Source organism: Dipodomys merriami, unplaced genomic scaffold, assembly GCF_024711535.1.
Source record: "Dipodomys merriami isolate MVZ:Mamm:240054 unplaced genomic scaffold, mDipMer1.0.p SCAF_28, whole genome shotgun sequence".
In the NCBI taxonomy this organism is placed as follows: Eukaryota; Metazoa; Chordata; class Mammalia; order Rodentia; family Heteromyidae; genus Dipodomys; species Dipodomys merriami.
The window spans coordinates 5,837,189-5,850,514 of record NW_027204270.1 but is presented as its reverse complement, the minus strand read 5'-3'; the positions used below and the strand labels follow the sequence as shown (position 1 = coordinate 5,850,514).

Genomic DNA, 13,326 nt, shown 5'->3' with positions numbered 1-13,326 from the left:
CAGGTTGTTTGCCAGGCACATCACCGACCACCAGGTGGGAGGTCAATCCATTCGCCGGAAGTGAGAGGATGAGTGTGAGGCTGAGGCCAAGCTGGAGCAGTGCGCTTTCTTTACGTGATCCCCACACCGGTTGGGACACACTCACAGAAGCTAAGGTAAGTTCTTGGTACACCTGCCAGGTTTGTGTGGGGGGGGGCATCCTACGGTCCCTCCACCTGTCTGCTGCTCTCAGAGCTTGGGCCAGCGGGGGGGGGGGGGGGGGATAGGCCCTGAGTCCGTATCAAGGAAGGACCGACACAGTGAACCACTGCAGAATGCCCCTGCTTCTCTCCAGTTTGGGGCCTCAGATCTGTGGCCTCCTCACCCCAACCCCCACCGGGAACCAGTGGGCAGATCGCTGACTTTGGAGTTCACAGGTGAAGCCCTGAGTGATTCCAAGACCCCCTCGCGCCTCTGGGGGCTCTTTTGTCCCTCTTGCGGGTCCCCTGTGCTCAGCCAGGCTCTGGTGTGGGGCAGGGGCAGGCTTGCGCTGGGGGAGCCCTGTCCTAGCCAGCCTGCTGGAGCCTGCCCCCCACTCCCCGGCTCCAACAGAGCTGGAATCCAAAGCTATTTTTATTTATGAGGGTGTCGGGGGCCAGCCTCTGTCTAGACAGCTGGTTATCATTCGAGGCCATCCTGGAGTGTGCAGCCCCGTTTATTGAGAACAGAGGACAGTGTGCCGATGAGGCTCGTAAAAACAAGCTGGCAGAGAAGACCAGCGCGACCCGGGCGGGTGGTGGACACGGGATGTTTTCAGAGAAAACAGGAGAGACGGGGCCCTGGCGGCACTGGGGGAGGGGGAGGCGGCAAGCGCAGGCACTGCGGGGGACCACGGGGCCACCTTGTGTGGAGCAGGCCTTCTAGAACGGCTGGGACTGCAGAAAGCTGGCTTCCTGGGCCCGGGAGCAAGTTCAAACAGCCACTGGGTGCCCAGCTGCCTTGACCAAGTCCAGCCTAGGTCACCCCAGCTATCTGGGCTCCCCGGGAGAGCCATCAGAGCGCAGGCACCCCAGTGGCTCGTGTACAGACTTGTGTGTTTGCCTAGTTGATCTATTTTGGGGTTTGTTGGCTCCATGGGGCCCTAGATCGGTATCAAGAACTCATAATGTGCTAGACAGCGGCTTGGTCTTTGAGAAGCTTCCAGATGGACAGAGGTGAGACAGACATGAAAACGCAGACTGAGGGGCCAAGGGAAATGCCAACACGCCATAGAGTCTGCTTTGGGTGAGCCGTTGGCACTGAGGCTCCGCTCTCCCCGGGCCCCGCCCCGCCCACCGAGCGCAAGCCCCTCCCCCAGGGCCCTCCAGCCCTCCCGGGAGTCCAGGCTAACTCACCCCATACCGACGCCCAGGGCGTCTATTGTAGATGTCTTCCAGCCAGCATCCTGGGTGGGGTCCTAAAAGCCTGAGGGCGGTAGAGACTTGGGGTCTCCCTCCTTTGCTGGGAGGTCTTGGGAGGGAGGTCCTGGGAGGCTGTGGCCTATGCAGGAGTTCAGTGAACTTGGGGTTGGCCTTGCCATTCCTATCTGGGTACCCCAAGCTCTAGTCTTTTTTTTTTTGGTCATGGGGCTTGAACTCTGGGCCTGGGCACTGTCCCTCAGCTCTTCAGCTCAAGGCTAGCGCTCTACCACTTGAGCCATAGCGCCGCTTCCAGTTTTCTGGTGGTTAATTGGAGATAAGAGTCTCATGGCCTTTCCTGCCAGGCTGACTTTGAACCGCGATCCTCAAATCTCAACCTCCTGAATAGTTAGGATGACAGGTGTGAGCCACCAGCACCCTACTTCAGAATCCTTTTATATGGTGGATGATTGAGGCCGAAGGAGACTAGGAACGTGCTGGCGCACAGCGGGCTTCCTCAGCATTATGGTGGTCGCCGCTGGTCGTTAGCAATCTTCTTTCTAGCTCAGAATGCTCTCAAACTGTTTGCACAAAGTTGGTGGAAGAGGTTTGGGAGAAGTTTCTCCATCAGAGGTAACATACTTCCTCCCTTGGCAAGCTTCTACACATCCTTCAATACCCCACTAGGGTAGTCATGTCCCAATGCATGGTGGAGTCCATCACGCCTTCCTCTGACTCACTTGAGGCCCCATCTCTCCTATTTGCTGTCCATGACCACCCACCCAGTCCTTTCTCAGGTTTGCTCAACCTGGCGCCCATTTGCGCCTGGCACAGACACGGGGTCAAGACTTGTTTGCCAAGTGGGCTTTCACCGGCCGGGGTTTGCAGCGGCTCCTTCACGTCCACTCTCCAGCAGGGGCCTGGGGGGCGGGTGCTACCCCCCTCCCCCCATCGTAGGCAGCCAGTGCATCCTCAGGGCCCATCCTGCGGAGGTGAGCCTGGGCTGGGCTGCCGCCTGACCCATGGCTGCCCTCGGAGGAGGAACCTGGGAGGAGGGAGCCTCGACGGGGCGGCTGCCTTCCAGACCACCGCAGCCGACCGAGGAGAACACGCTGGGCCGGAGGCAGGGGCTCTGGGAAGGCGGGTGCTGATCCCGTTGTGTCACACATACATGGAGAGGCGGGGCCGGGGTGTGGGGGCTGCGCAGCGCACGGGGCACGGCCCCTGCCCTTGTCTCTTCGGGTCTTGCAAGTCCATGCAGCCGGCTGGATGCCATCTGGACTCTGTGAAAGGTGCAGCCCGGCCCGAGGGGGCCCAGCCTGGGGCTGCCCGCTGACCCGGGCTCCTGGAGAGGCTGACCTGCCCAGGCCTGCACTCTTTTGGATTCTCTGGAGGGAAAACGGGAGTGGGGTGGGGTGGGGGCAAATGGGGTGGCAGAAGGCAGAGGATCTTAGAGCTGCCTAGGGGCTCCTGTCACACCCAGGGCGGAGGGCAGGGCCCCCCACTGGTGGGGCTCATCTCCAGGAAGGAGGAGCCTCTTCCTTCCTAGTGGATAAAACATGGCCAGGGCTGGCAGGGGACAGCGTGGCCCTGGTCCGGATTCCTGAGCAGACTGGAGTGCCCCCAGCCCATCCCAGCTCCTCCCGCCTCCCCGCAGCCCTGTCACCCACACTGTCCACAGCCAGCGCCCTGTCACCCACACTGTCCACAGCCAGCGCCCTGGGAAAACCATTCCCAGCGGCCTCAGACAAGCACCACGCACCCTGAGTCATGCACCTTCCTCCACAGATTCCCCTGCAGGGTGAAGGGGGGCTGAGCAACACCCCAAGATCCAGTGAAACTGGTCCTGCTGGTATACCTCTGTCCCCTGGGACTTCCCTGATTCCCAGAGTTAGGAGCTTTCCAAAAGCTCTGGACTGAGCTATAATCCCAGCCCTGGACCCCGAAAGGCCTGTGTGTGGGAGGGGGAGGGGGGTCCTGGGTGTCTGTGTGCCAGTCTTGGGGTTTGAACTCAGGGCCTGGGTGCTGTTCCCAGAGCTTTTTTTGCTCAAGGTTAGTGCTCTACCACTTGAGCCGCACCTCTACTTCTGGCTTTTTGGTGGTTAATCCGAAATGAGTCTCATGGACTTCCGTGTCAGAGTTGGCTTTGAACTGTGATCCTGCTGAGTAGCTCTGAGTACAGGCTCGAGCCACCAGCACCCAGCTCCAAGGGAGCATGAAGCGGCCAAAGGGAACTGAGTGGGAGGGGCGGGATGGTAAGCGCTGGGGGACCAGGCTCCTGCTCTGGCTTTGCTTGAGGCTGTCCAGGCTCTGTCCAAGCAGGAGGGCGCTGGAGGCGGCTGAGCACAGGCCCATGGGTCTGCGCCAGGGTCCTGAACCCGCCAGGGCAAGCCAAACTCCAGCGGGAGGCAAGTGAGCACCAGTAAGCAAGTTGTAAACCCCAGCGCAGACACAACATCTGGCAGCTGCTTCAAATAGTTCTCTGTCTGCAGTTGGAGCAGCTCTCGGTCTCCTGTAAATCAAACCATGTGCACAGACGAGCCCTGTGCTAGAGACCCAGGCACCCCCAGCCTCCCGAGAGCTTTAAATAGCCTCAAGGCTCACATTCCATGTCCTTGTAGCGTCAACTCGCCACAGCCCTGCGGAAGCTGCATTCCCCCAGGCCCAAGGTCAGATAACCCCAAGACTCCATGGGTCACGTGATGCCCTGGGCCAGGTCTCTATTCCAGTGACTCCTGAGCACTAGCCATGAGCTGTAGCTCCTCAGAGAGGACAATCAGGACCACTGTGTATTAAGACTCATCGGAGTGGACGTTGGTGGCTCACGCCTGAAATCCTAGCTACTCAGGAGGCTGAGATCTGAGGATCCTAGATCTGGGAGAGTCTAATCTCCAATTAACGGGCCAAGAGCTCCAGCCTCGAGCGAAAAAGCCAAACAAGAGTGCGAGGCCTGGACTGGGGTTTGTACTTGTCTCATGTGGTAAATCCTCCAGCCCCCCTCCCCCTGGGGAGCGTCCTGGGTCAGAGATGTGAGGACAGGGCTGTATGAAAGTCTAGAAGGGTCCATGCCCTGATGTGGCATCTGTAGGTGTCACCTGCTTTTAGGAAAGCTAAGGTTATCCTGGATGATGTGGGTAGGTCCTCAATCCAATGCCAAGTGGACAACCCCTGAGAACAGGAGGAAAAGGCCTCATGGAGACGGGCAGGAGCCACAGGAGCCCCAGAAGCTCAGGAGGGGGCAGGACTGCACAGTTCTGGTGTCCAGTACTGTAGTTTGATGTCACCCAGCAAACGAATGTAACGCGTTACATGAACACTGAGGAACAGCGAGGTCAAGCGAGGCCTCTCAGCTCCGACCTGCCGTCCGCGCCTGTCAGACTGATTTGGAGAAACGAAGTCTCTTTTCCATGCAGAAGGACAGAGGGCTCGAGCAATTGTCCTGCAGAGATGCTCTCCTGGGGAAGGGCTGGGAGGTCCTGCTGAACTCAGCACGCGTGTGCACATGTGCACACACACGCATGCATGAACGCACACACGCACGCATGAACGCACGCACATGCGCAGGAGGGACTCCAGAGCTCAGAGGCGGCAGGGAGGCATCCCAGCTGCTTTTGGGGTTGTCAGTGCACTGTAGACATTGGCTCACGAATCCCCAAACCTTCTGAGGAAGAGGAAACTTTGTTCTCCCAGTTTTGACAAAGACAGAAATGAAGACCAGGGAAGGGTGTCAGAGAATAGCTCCTTAAAAGGCCAATTGGAAATAAAAAAAAAAAAAAAAGGGGCCAGACACAAAGGGCCCTTGGCAGAACAGACAAATTCACTGAGGCAGAAAGTTGCTTTGTGATTGCCAGGGGGTATGCAAGGGGCCAGCGGGACCTCCCAGGTCCTGGAGGGGATAAGCACATGACATTGTGAACATGTCAAAGTGGATACAAGTTGTACATTATTATTATTATTATTATTTTAGTAGTACAGGGGTTTGAACTCAGGGCCTGGTGCTTGCTAGACAAGCACTGTACAATGTGAAACTCTTTTGCTTTATTTTCCAAGTAGGGTCTCACATTTTTGTAGGGCTGGATTCAGAGAGAGACTCCCTGAGTAGTTAGGATTCTAGCCATGGACCACTGAGCCCAGCTTTGTGACTGAGATAGAGTCTCAGTAACTTTTTGTTTAGGTTGGCCTAGAACTGCTCTCTCTCTCTGGAGCAGCTAGAATGGTAGGTGTTCACAGGCTGCCCCTGGCACTTAACTATGTGCTTTAAAATGGTGAATCTGATATCATAGGAATTTCACCCTCACTGTAAATAAAAGGGAAGCTTCTGAGTGGACTTCCCAGCTAGGACAGCCGCATTGCCTGGGCAGTGGCTTGAGGATCTGATGGCCGCTGTCTAGCTTCTGGTCCATCTTTCTAGGAACTAATCTCCTTGGGGAAACTGAGGCTCAGGGGAAGTGCCCCAGGCTGAGGTTTCCCAATCATCTGTCAGCTTGACCTTCCCTCTACCCCACTCTGTTTGTTCCTAAGACCAGCTCTTTTGTGCCCTGTGAGATGCCAGCATTGTGACAATGACCCTCCCACCCCAGAGCTCTGAGACCCTGATGGGCATTAGCTGGCTGAGATGGGTCACCTGACCTTTCTGTTGTCTTTACCAAGAGACCTCAAGCTTCGCCAGGCCTTAGCTCCCTGGAGGTCTCTAAAGGAAAGAGGGGTCTGCCCAGGTGCACCTAACTCCAGGATCTTGGGGGTCCCCCAGAGCAATGGGAAGATGCAGATTCCCAGACCCCACTTCGGGTCTACCAGGCTTCCTGAGATCTTGCTTCCTCCCCGAGTTCCTCTGGCGCTTTTAGATGTGGGGCAGCAGTGACCCACAGCTGAGCCTCCACCTAGGCCCTCTGCTCATGGAAGAGTCTCTCTGAATCCAGCCCCCAGGCAAAAGTGTGAGACCCTACCTGAAAGAATAAAGCAAAACAGGTTCACGCAGGTCCCATCTCAGACACCATCCGGGGAAGGGTGGAAGGGGGCTGAGGAACATTGTCTCACACAGAAGACCTTGAAGGGGGCTGGGTCCAGGAGAGAGACCCAGAGGTCAGAGGTCAGAGCCACTTTCCAGCCAGCCAGCCCTTGGCTTGGGTTTTCTACTGAGAACATTCTCTCTGCCTAGAAACTCATGATCAGCCCAGTAGAGACAGTAGCTGTTTTTCTGTGGCATGGGAAGAAAGGTCCAGGGAAAAGTTCCTTTACTCTTTTCTTCCCAAAAATTCAATGAAAAACAACAACAAAAAAAACAGAGTCTAAAAGAAGATCTCACTTTGGAGGCCCAAAGATCAGGAGGATGGGCAGACTGAGACCTGGCTTCTAGCAGCTTCTCAGTCCCGAGAAACCCTAGGAGAGCTCTGAGCTGCTTCCTCTGGCTTGCTCGCTCGGCCAGGACATCATTTGCTCATGATTTCCTCCCTGGTTACCATAGCCTTCCAGAAAACACAGCAAACTCCTGGCTCTGGGCAGCTCTTCATTTCAAATATTCCTTGTAGCTGGAGTCCAACCATGTTTGGGTGTCTGGATCGGAGCATGAACTAATTGCTCTGTCCTCGGCCCCCTCCCCAGCTCCCCGAAGCATAGTTTATGGTTCAGTAAAGTCCCGCCGAAGAGCAGGAGGGAGGCTGCTGAGGAGGACGGAGGCTGAGCTCTCTTCCCATCTATGGCCAAGCCCCACGGCCGCTACCTGCTCAAAGGCAGGGACTAATTACAATCACATGCGCCAAGTCTGCACAGATGGTTTTATTAATACTGCACCCTTCAACACAAACCCTGCTCCCCTAGAAGTCTCTGGCAGTACAAAGGCCCTCATTTTCCCCAAGCCTTCCCTGCCGCCCCTTCAAAGGAGCCAGAGTTCCAACTGCAACCCAGACATGAACTCCAACCTAAAAATAATTCGAGACCACCCTTTTCCTCTGCCTGCGTCCAGGGCAGGATCCATCTAACACCCACTGGATCGTTGAGACCACCTGCGGGGGAAAAGAACATTTATCAAGGAGCCACTTATTTGCTCCCCCTTCCAAAACCAACCCCCAATCATGGAAGTGCCGTTTTCCAGAAGTGCATCCATTTTTTTTTTAATTTTTATTTTTGGCGGTAGTGGGGTTTGAACCTAGAGACTCATGCTTACTAGTCAGGTGCTCTGCCACTTAAGCCACACCATCGGCCTTTTGGGGGACTGGTACTGGGGCTTGAACTGAGGGCCTCATGCTCTCGCTTGGCTTTTTGCTCAAAGCTGGTGCTCTACCACTTGGGCCACATCTTCACTCCAGCTTTTTGCTGGGAGTCTCACAGGTGCTTCTGCCTGGGCTGGCTTTGAACCATGATCCTTAGATCTCAGTCTCCTGAGCAGCTAGGATGAAAGGTGTTGAGCCACGGGTGCTCAGCACCATCCGACATCTTACACCCTAGCTGTGCTTTAGATGGCTAGCCTCTGACCCTCATCCTCAGATATAGTCAGGGCCACAGATTTAGGCCTAGCTACTTGGTTTTTTTGTTGTTGTTGTTTTTGGTCGTAAGGCTTGAACTCTGGGCCTGGGCGCTGTCCCTCAGCTCTTCAGCTCAAGGCGAGTGCTCTACCACTTGAGCCACAGCGCCACTTCCGGTTTTCTGGCAATTTATTGGAGATAAGAGTGTCACAGACTTTCCTGCCCTGGCTGGCTTTCAATCTCGAGCCTCAGTAGCTACTTGTTGAAATGAAGCCTTGATATTTTTTTTTTCCCTAAGCTGACCTTGAACTTTGATCCTCTCAATCTCTGCCTTATGACTAGCTGAGATCAGAGATGGGAGCCACCATGCTCAGCTGAGTTTTCAAAGCATTTGCTGACATGCTTACTTATTGAGATGTGGGGCCCAGCTCTGGGAGCCTCATGTCCCCTTGTTACTCTCCTACTACACAGACACATTCATGACCAGAGTGTCATAGAGGCTTGTCTAAGACCACAGCATGAATATTTGAACCCAGGTCTGACTCAGGAGTCCATGTGCTTGCATCTGGGCCAACCTACACCACACTGAAATCATTCCCGTTACTCAGCAACTCTGAGAGGCAAAGAGCTGACGCAGTCACAAATGGCGTGTCCAAGTCTCTCAGGGACTGGGCCACCGACAGTAGTGGGGAGGGGGAATCACAGATCCCTGGGCCAGGCCCCAGAATGCCAATTCTGTCTGTCTCAGATTCCAGGGCCCTGGTATCTACCTGTTAATGAACACCTCCGGGTGCTCCCAGAACCAGGGTGTGGGGAAGCTGATCGGCAGGCACTCAGAGACACCAGCACCCTGGTCCTAGAAGCCTTGGGTCCCCAGGACAGGTGCTTCTCACTGCACCCCCACATTCTGACATGTCTCAGGGCAAGTTCTCATAGCAGCTGCACGTGTGCTGATGGAGTCTTTAGATGAACAGGGATCTGCTCCTTCTGGCAAGTGCTGAACCTGGCTCTGCTCTTAACAAGCCAAAGGCAATGCAAGCACTCTGTGTGTGTGTGTGTGTGTGTGTGTGTGTGTGTGTGTGTGTATGCGTGTGCACACACATAAGCACACGTGCCAGTACTGGGGTTTGAACTCAGAACCTCACCTTCTTACTTGGCCTATTCTATTCAATGCTGATGCTCTTACCACTTGAACCACACCTTCACTTCCATCTTTTTGCTGGCTAATTGGAGATAAGAGCTTCATGAACTTTTCTGCCCGGACTGACTTTGAACTGTGATCCCAGGATCCCAGCCTTCCGAGTCACTAGGATGACAGATGTGAGCTACCAGCACTCAGGCCAACACAAATTTTTGAATGAGGTCAATGACCAATGGTCTCGAGTACGTAGAATCATGTTCTATGAGGCTCGGCGAGTTATCTTCATTAGGCTGCTGGGGTAACAGACTTCCCAAACCAGGAGATGCTTCTGGAGCGTCTCCAGGACGCTCTTCCTCCACCTGAGGTTCTGGTGGGCACCATGGGCAGTGTTGCTGGCTGGACGGGAGCGGGCCCGGCCACGCCTCTGTGCCCGCCCCTACGGCCCAAAGAAAGGACTCCAAAGTGGTTTCATATTTTAACAAACTTTCCTTTATTAGGTTACTATTAGGAACCATCATAAAATAGAACTGGAGTTTCAAAACTGTACATGCCACAAGGCTCTGGGCTTAGGAAAGGAGGGGGGGCTGAGGACCCCCGGGGTCAAAGTGACAAGTAGGGGGCTAGACAAGCGAACCCCTCCCTTGTGCAACATTTGCTAGAAAATGACCCACCCTGAAAGTAGAGCAATGGGATGAATCTTCAAGAGTCTGACAGGTGAGGTCTCCTCCCCGAAGGGAAACAAAATCCTCAAAAAACAAAGGGGTAATATACATTCCTCACCCAGTCTTGGCACCAATTGTGTGCTTTAAAAAATATACTTCACTGGAAGAAAGAAAAAAATTTAATGGTACCCTACAGCAGCTGCTTAAAACATAATTCTTATGGACAAATATATATGCATATATATTAAACATTTCAAACAAATAAAGACATCTATTGTACCTGTGCAGGAATGAGCAGACCTCAGATCCTAAGAGAGTTGATTTCAAGATAAAAGAAATGGCGGGGCAGTGGCAGGAGCTGGGAGCTACCGGGGGAAGGGGGCACTGCTGGGGGCTGGGACGCTCCCCGCTGGCCGCCCCTCCTGAGGCTCTGCGGGGGATGCACTGGGGGTGATGGTTTCTGCAAGGCTCAGCTCTGGTCTCCCCTGCGCAAGCTGAGCGTGGTTCTGGAGCCCAGAGATCAACTCCTTTCTCTGCCTGATATTCTGGGCACAGAGCTTCTGAGGCCGCCCTGGGGAATCTCAGCAAGAAAAGCAGATGGAAATTTAAACTCACACCAAAAAAAAAAAAAAAAAGAACCCCAAACAAACAAACGAACCCTAAAAAACAAAAAACAGAAAGCCGGCACAAAGAACAAAAGAAACTCAAACCGGTGCAAGGATACATGACCTCCAGAGGTAAGGGGCGACCCCGAGGCCCTGGGGCCTGCACAGCCGGCAGGGGAGCTCAGTGACAGCCCCTGGAAAGCAGGTCAAGGGATGTGCACACAGACACCGGCCCCCATGCAGGCGGGCGGGCCCCCGGGAAGGACAGGTGTGGCACACAAGCCCTGGGAGGCGACAGGTGGGAGAAAAGCAAGCGCACACACCAGCGGAGGAGACTGAACACGCTTTCCTTTCTAAATGGAATAAATAAATGGCCTTCGTTATTGTTAAGAGAATAAATACAGGGTATGGGGCATGAGCAGCCAGGGTCAGGCCCGAGTGCTACCGCCGTGGGGAGATCCAGCTTGGGGCTCTGTCTTGGTGTCCATGGGGCAGACATCCTGAGCCTCACCTGGGCGGCCTGCCCCCCGCCCCCTCCCCGCCCTCTGCTGGCATTGCTGGCAAGCTCCAGTACCTCCCACTGGTCCCATCACCCCAGAGCCCCCTCCCCGGCTGACTGCCGCCAGCCTTTCCCCAGAGTGCTCACCGCAGCCCGCCCACCCAACAGCACACTGCGCCCATGGAGGCTTTCGTAGGAGTTTATTCTCCCTCTGGTTGGCGGAGGGGCGGTGACTCAGCAGGGGGCTGCTCCGGCCAGCATCGGGGAAGGAAAAGGGCCTGGCCATCCTGGCACCAGTCCTAGGGCAGAGGCAGCAGGGAGGATGAGGAGGAAGCGCAGGCTGCTTCTGCCCATGTCTGGGGCGGGCATCAAGTGCAGGGTGCAGTGGCGGTGGCTCCGTGAGCTGGCACCAGGGGGCGTCCTGGGGCGCGTCACTGGTAGAGGAGGTAGGCCTTGAGGGAGGCAGGCAACGGCAGTGAGGGGATGGCGCCCAGGCGCTCCTTCCCCAGGGCCAGGCGCACCGAGCGTCGGCAGAGGTCCATGAGCGGCAGGGGCTCCGCTGGGGAAACCAGGGGAGAGAGGGAGAGAGGGTCAGCTCCGCTGAGGATGGCTCCAGAACCACAGCCCTCACCAAGTGCACAAGGTTACCTTTGATTCATGCGAGCTGAGCAGATCATGAAGGAATGTGATGCTCTTTTGGCTTTAAATGGATAGTGGCAGCTGACACAGAGAAACCACCCTGGGCTGGGAAGCTTGGCCAGCCTCTGCCATCGCTGGTTGACTGACTTTTTTGAACCAGTACTAAGGCTTACACTCAGGGCCCCCTTAGCTTTTTCTTTACAAGACTGGTGCTCTACATATAAGCCACAGCTCCACTTCCACTGGTTAATTGGAGATAAGAGTCTCAGAATTTCCTGAAATGCGATCCTCAGATTTCAGTCTCCTGAGTAGCTAGGATGACAGGCGTGAGCCACTGGTGCCTTATTTCATCTCTGTAGTGGGTATCATGAGTGATAGAACCATCAGAGATGCCATCATCATCCTCTCTATCATTGTACAGGAGAAAACTCATAAGAGTGTGAATGACTTGCCTGGAGTTGCCTGGCTGGGAGAGCCTGGTCTGGGACTCGCACCCAGGCCATTCTGGGCCTCTTTCCTGTCCCATCCAGACAAGCAGTGTCCCGAGTGCAGATCAGCCTGCTGGATGTAGGAGCCAGCTCTCACTGGCACACATCGGCACGGAATCCTGAACAGGCTCGGGAAGGGATCTCTGTGCCACTCAACTGTTCTCAGGGTCTAGTTTTTTTTTTTTTTTTTTTTTTTTGGCAGTACTGGCATTTGAACTCAGGGTCCTGCATTTACTAGGCAGGTGCTCTACCACTTAAGCCATGCCTCTAGCCCATCAGGTACCAGTGTGTGTGTGTGTGTGTGTGTGTGTGTGTGTGTGTGTGTGTGTGTGTGTGTGTGTGTGTGTGTGTGTGTGTGTGTGTGTGTGTGTGTGTGTGTGTGATTGCATGCACATACGCACACACATACATATATTCTAGCATTAGGGCTGGAACTCAGCCTGGGCTCTCTGTCCCTTAACTTTTTCACTCAAGACTGGTGCTCAACCACTTGAGCCAGCTTTTGGTCATTTGTTATGGTTGCCCCAAGAAAGAACATATCCTCCTTCCTCTTCTTCCCCCAGACATTGACCTCATCCCACCCAAATGACTCCTGGCGAGGACTAACAGCTCTGCAGTGCTGCGCCCAGTGCTTGGGGAAAGGAATGAATGGCAGATCTGTGAGGTCAAGGGAAAACGTCACATCAGGAAGTATCCCTGACTCAGTAACAGTCACGCTGCTCACCCTTAAGGCTGCCACGGCGGCTGTGGTGCCGAAGCAGCGGTCAGTGTTCACCACCTGGCATTACTTTGTCCTTCTTGAAGCTCTTCCTTCACCAGCTGCCTCGGTACCACTCTCCTGGCTCTCCTCCAGCCACGTGCCATTTTCCTCTCCCTCCTCTTGAGCCTCCTGACCTCTAACAGGGCTTGGCCTTACTCCCTACCTGACCCTACCCTTATTCTGGTCATCTCATCATCCAGGGCAACAGCTTCTGATGTTATTATTCTATCATCCATTCACTCATTCATTCATTCAGTTATTCTTGTGGTGCTGGGAAGGGAGCCCAGTGCCTTGTGCATGCAAGCTAAGTGCCAGGTGAATGCTCCCCTGCTGAGCCACATCCCAGCCCCGATGGTCATGGTTTTATATGTCACCTGTACATAGATGGCATCTGACCCCTGTGTCCCAGACTCCAGGCCTTCAAACCCATGAGCATACAACAAACAAGCATCTCCATGGACTTCTACCCTTCAACCTGCTCCTTCCTCTGGTTTCCTCATCTCATCTCAACAGACAGCCCCAACCTTCCATTACACAGATGCAACACCACAGTCCTCTCGATGACTCCCTCTCCTGTCTCCTGTGATCCACTTAGATGGCACTTTCCAGAACCTGGCTGCCTCCCACCACCTCCGTGGCTGTCACCCTAGACTGAGCCTTGTTATCTCTCACTCAGACAACTATCACAGCGCCTA

General features: G+C 54.8%; 1 protein-coding gene across 7 annotated transcripts in view; it reads right to left on the bottom strand.

Annotated features, from left to right (window-relative positions):
* Window positions 1-9,471: 9,471 nt before the first annotated feature.
* Window positions 9,472-13,326, bottom strand: part of Spsb1 (splA/ryanodine receptor domain and SOCS box containing 1) — a 57,121-nt gene continuing 53,266 nt past the window's right edge. For all 7 annotated transcript variants that reach the window (XM_070037288.1, XM_070037292.1, XM_070037294.1 and 4 more), the window contains one exon: window positions 9,472-11,303. In XM_070037288.1, coding sequence (XP_069893389.1) covers window positions 11,176-11,303 — 128 coding nt within the window. In that variant the 3' untranslated portion in view covers window positions 9,472-11,175. The remainder of the gene's footprint in view (window positions 11,304-13,326) is intronic.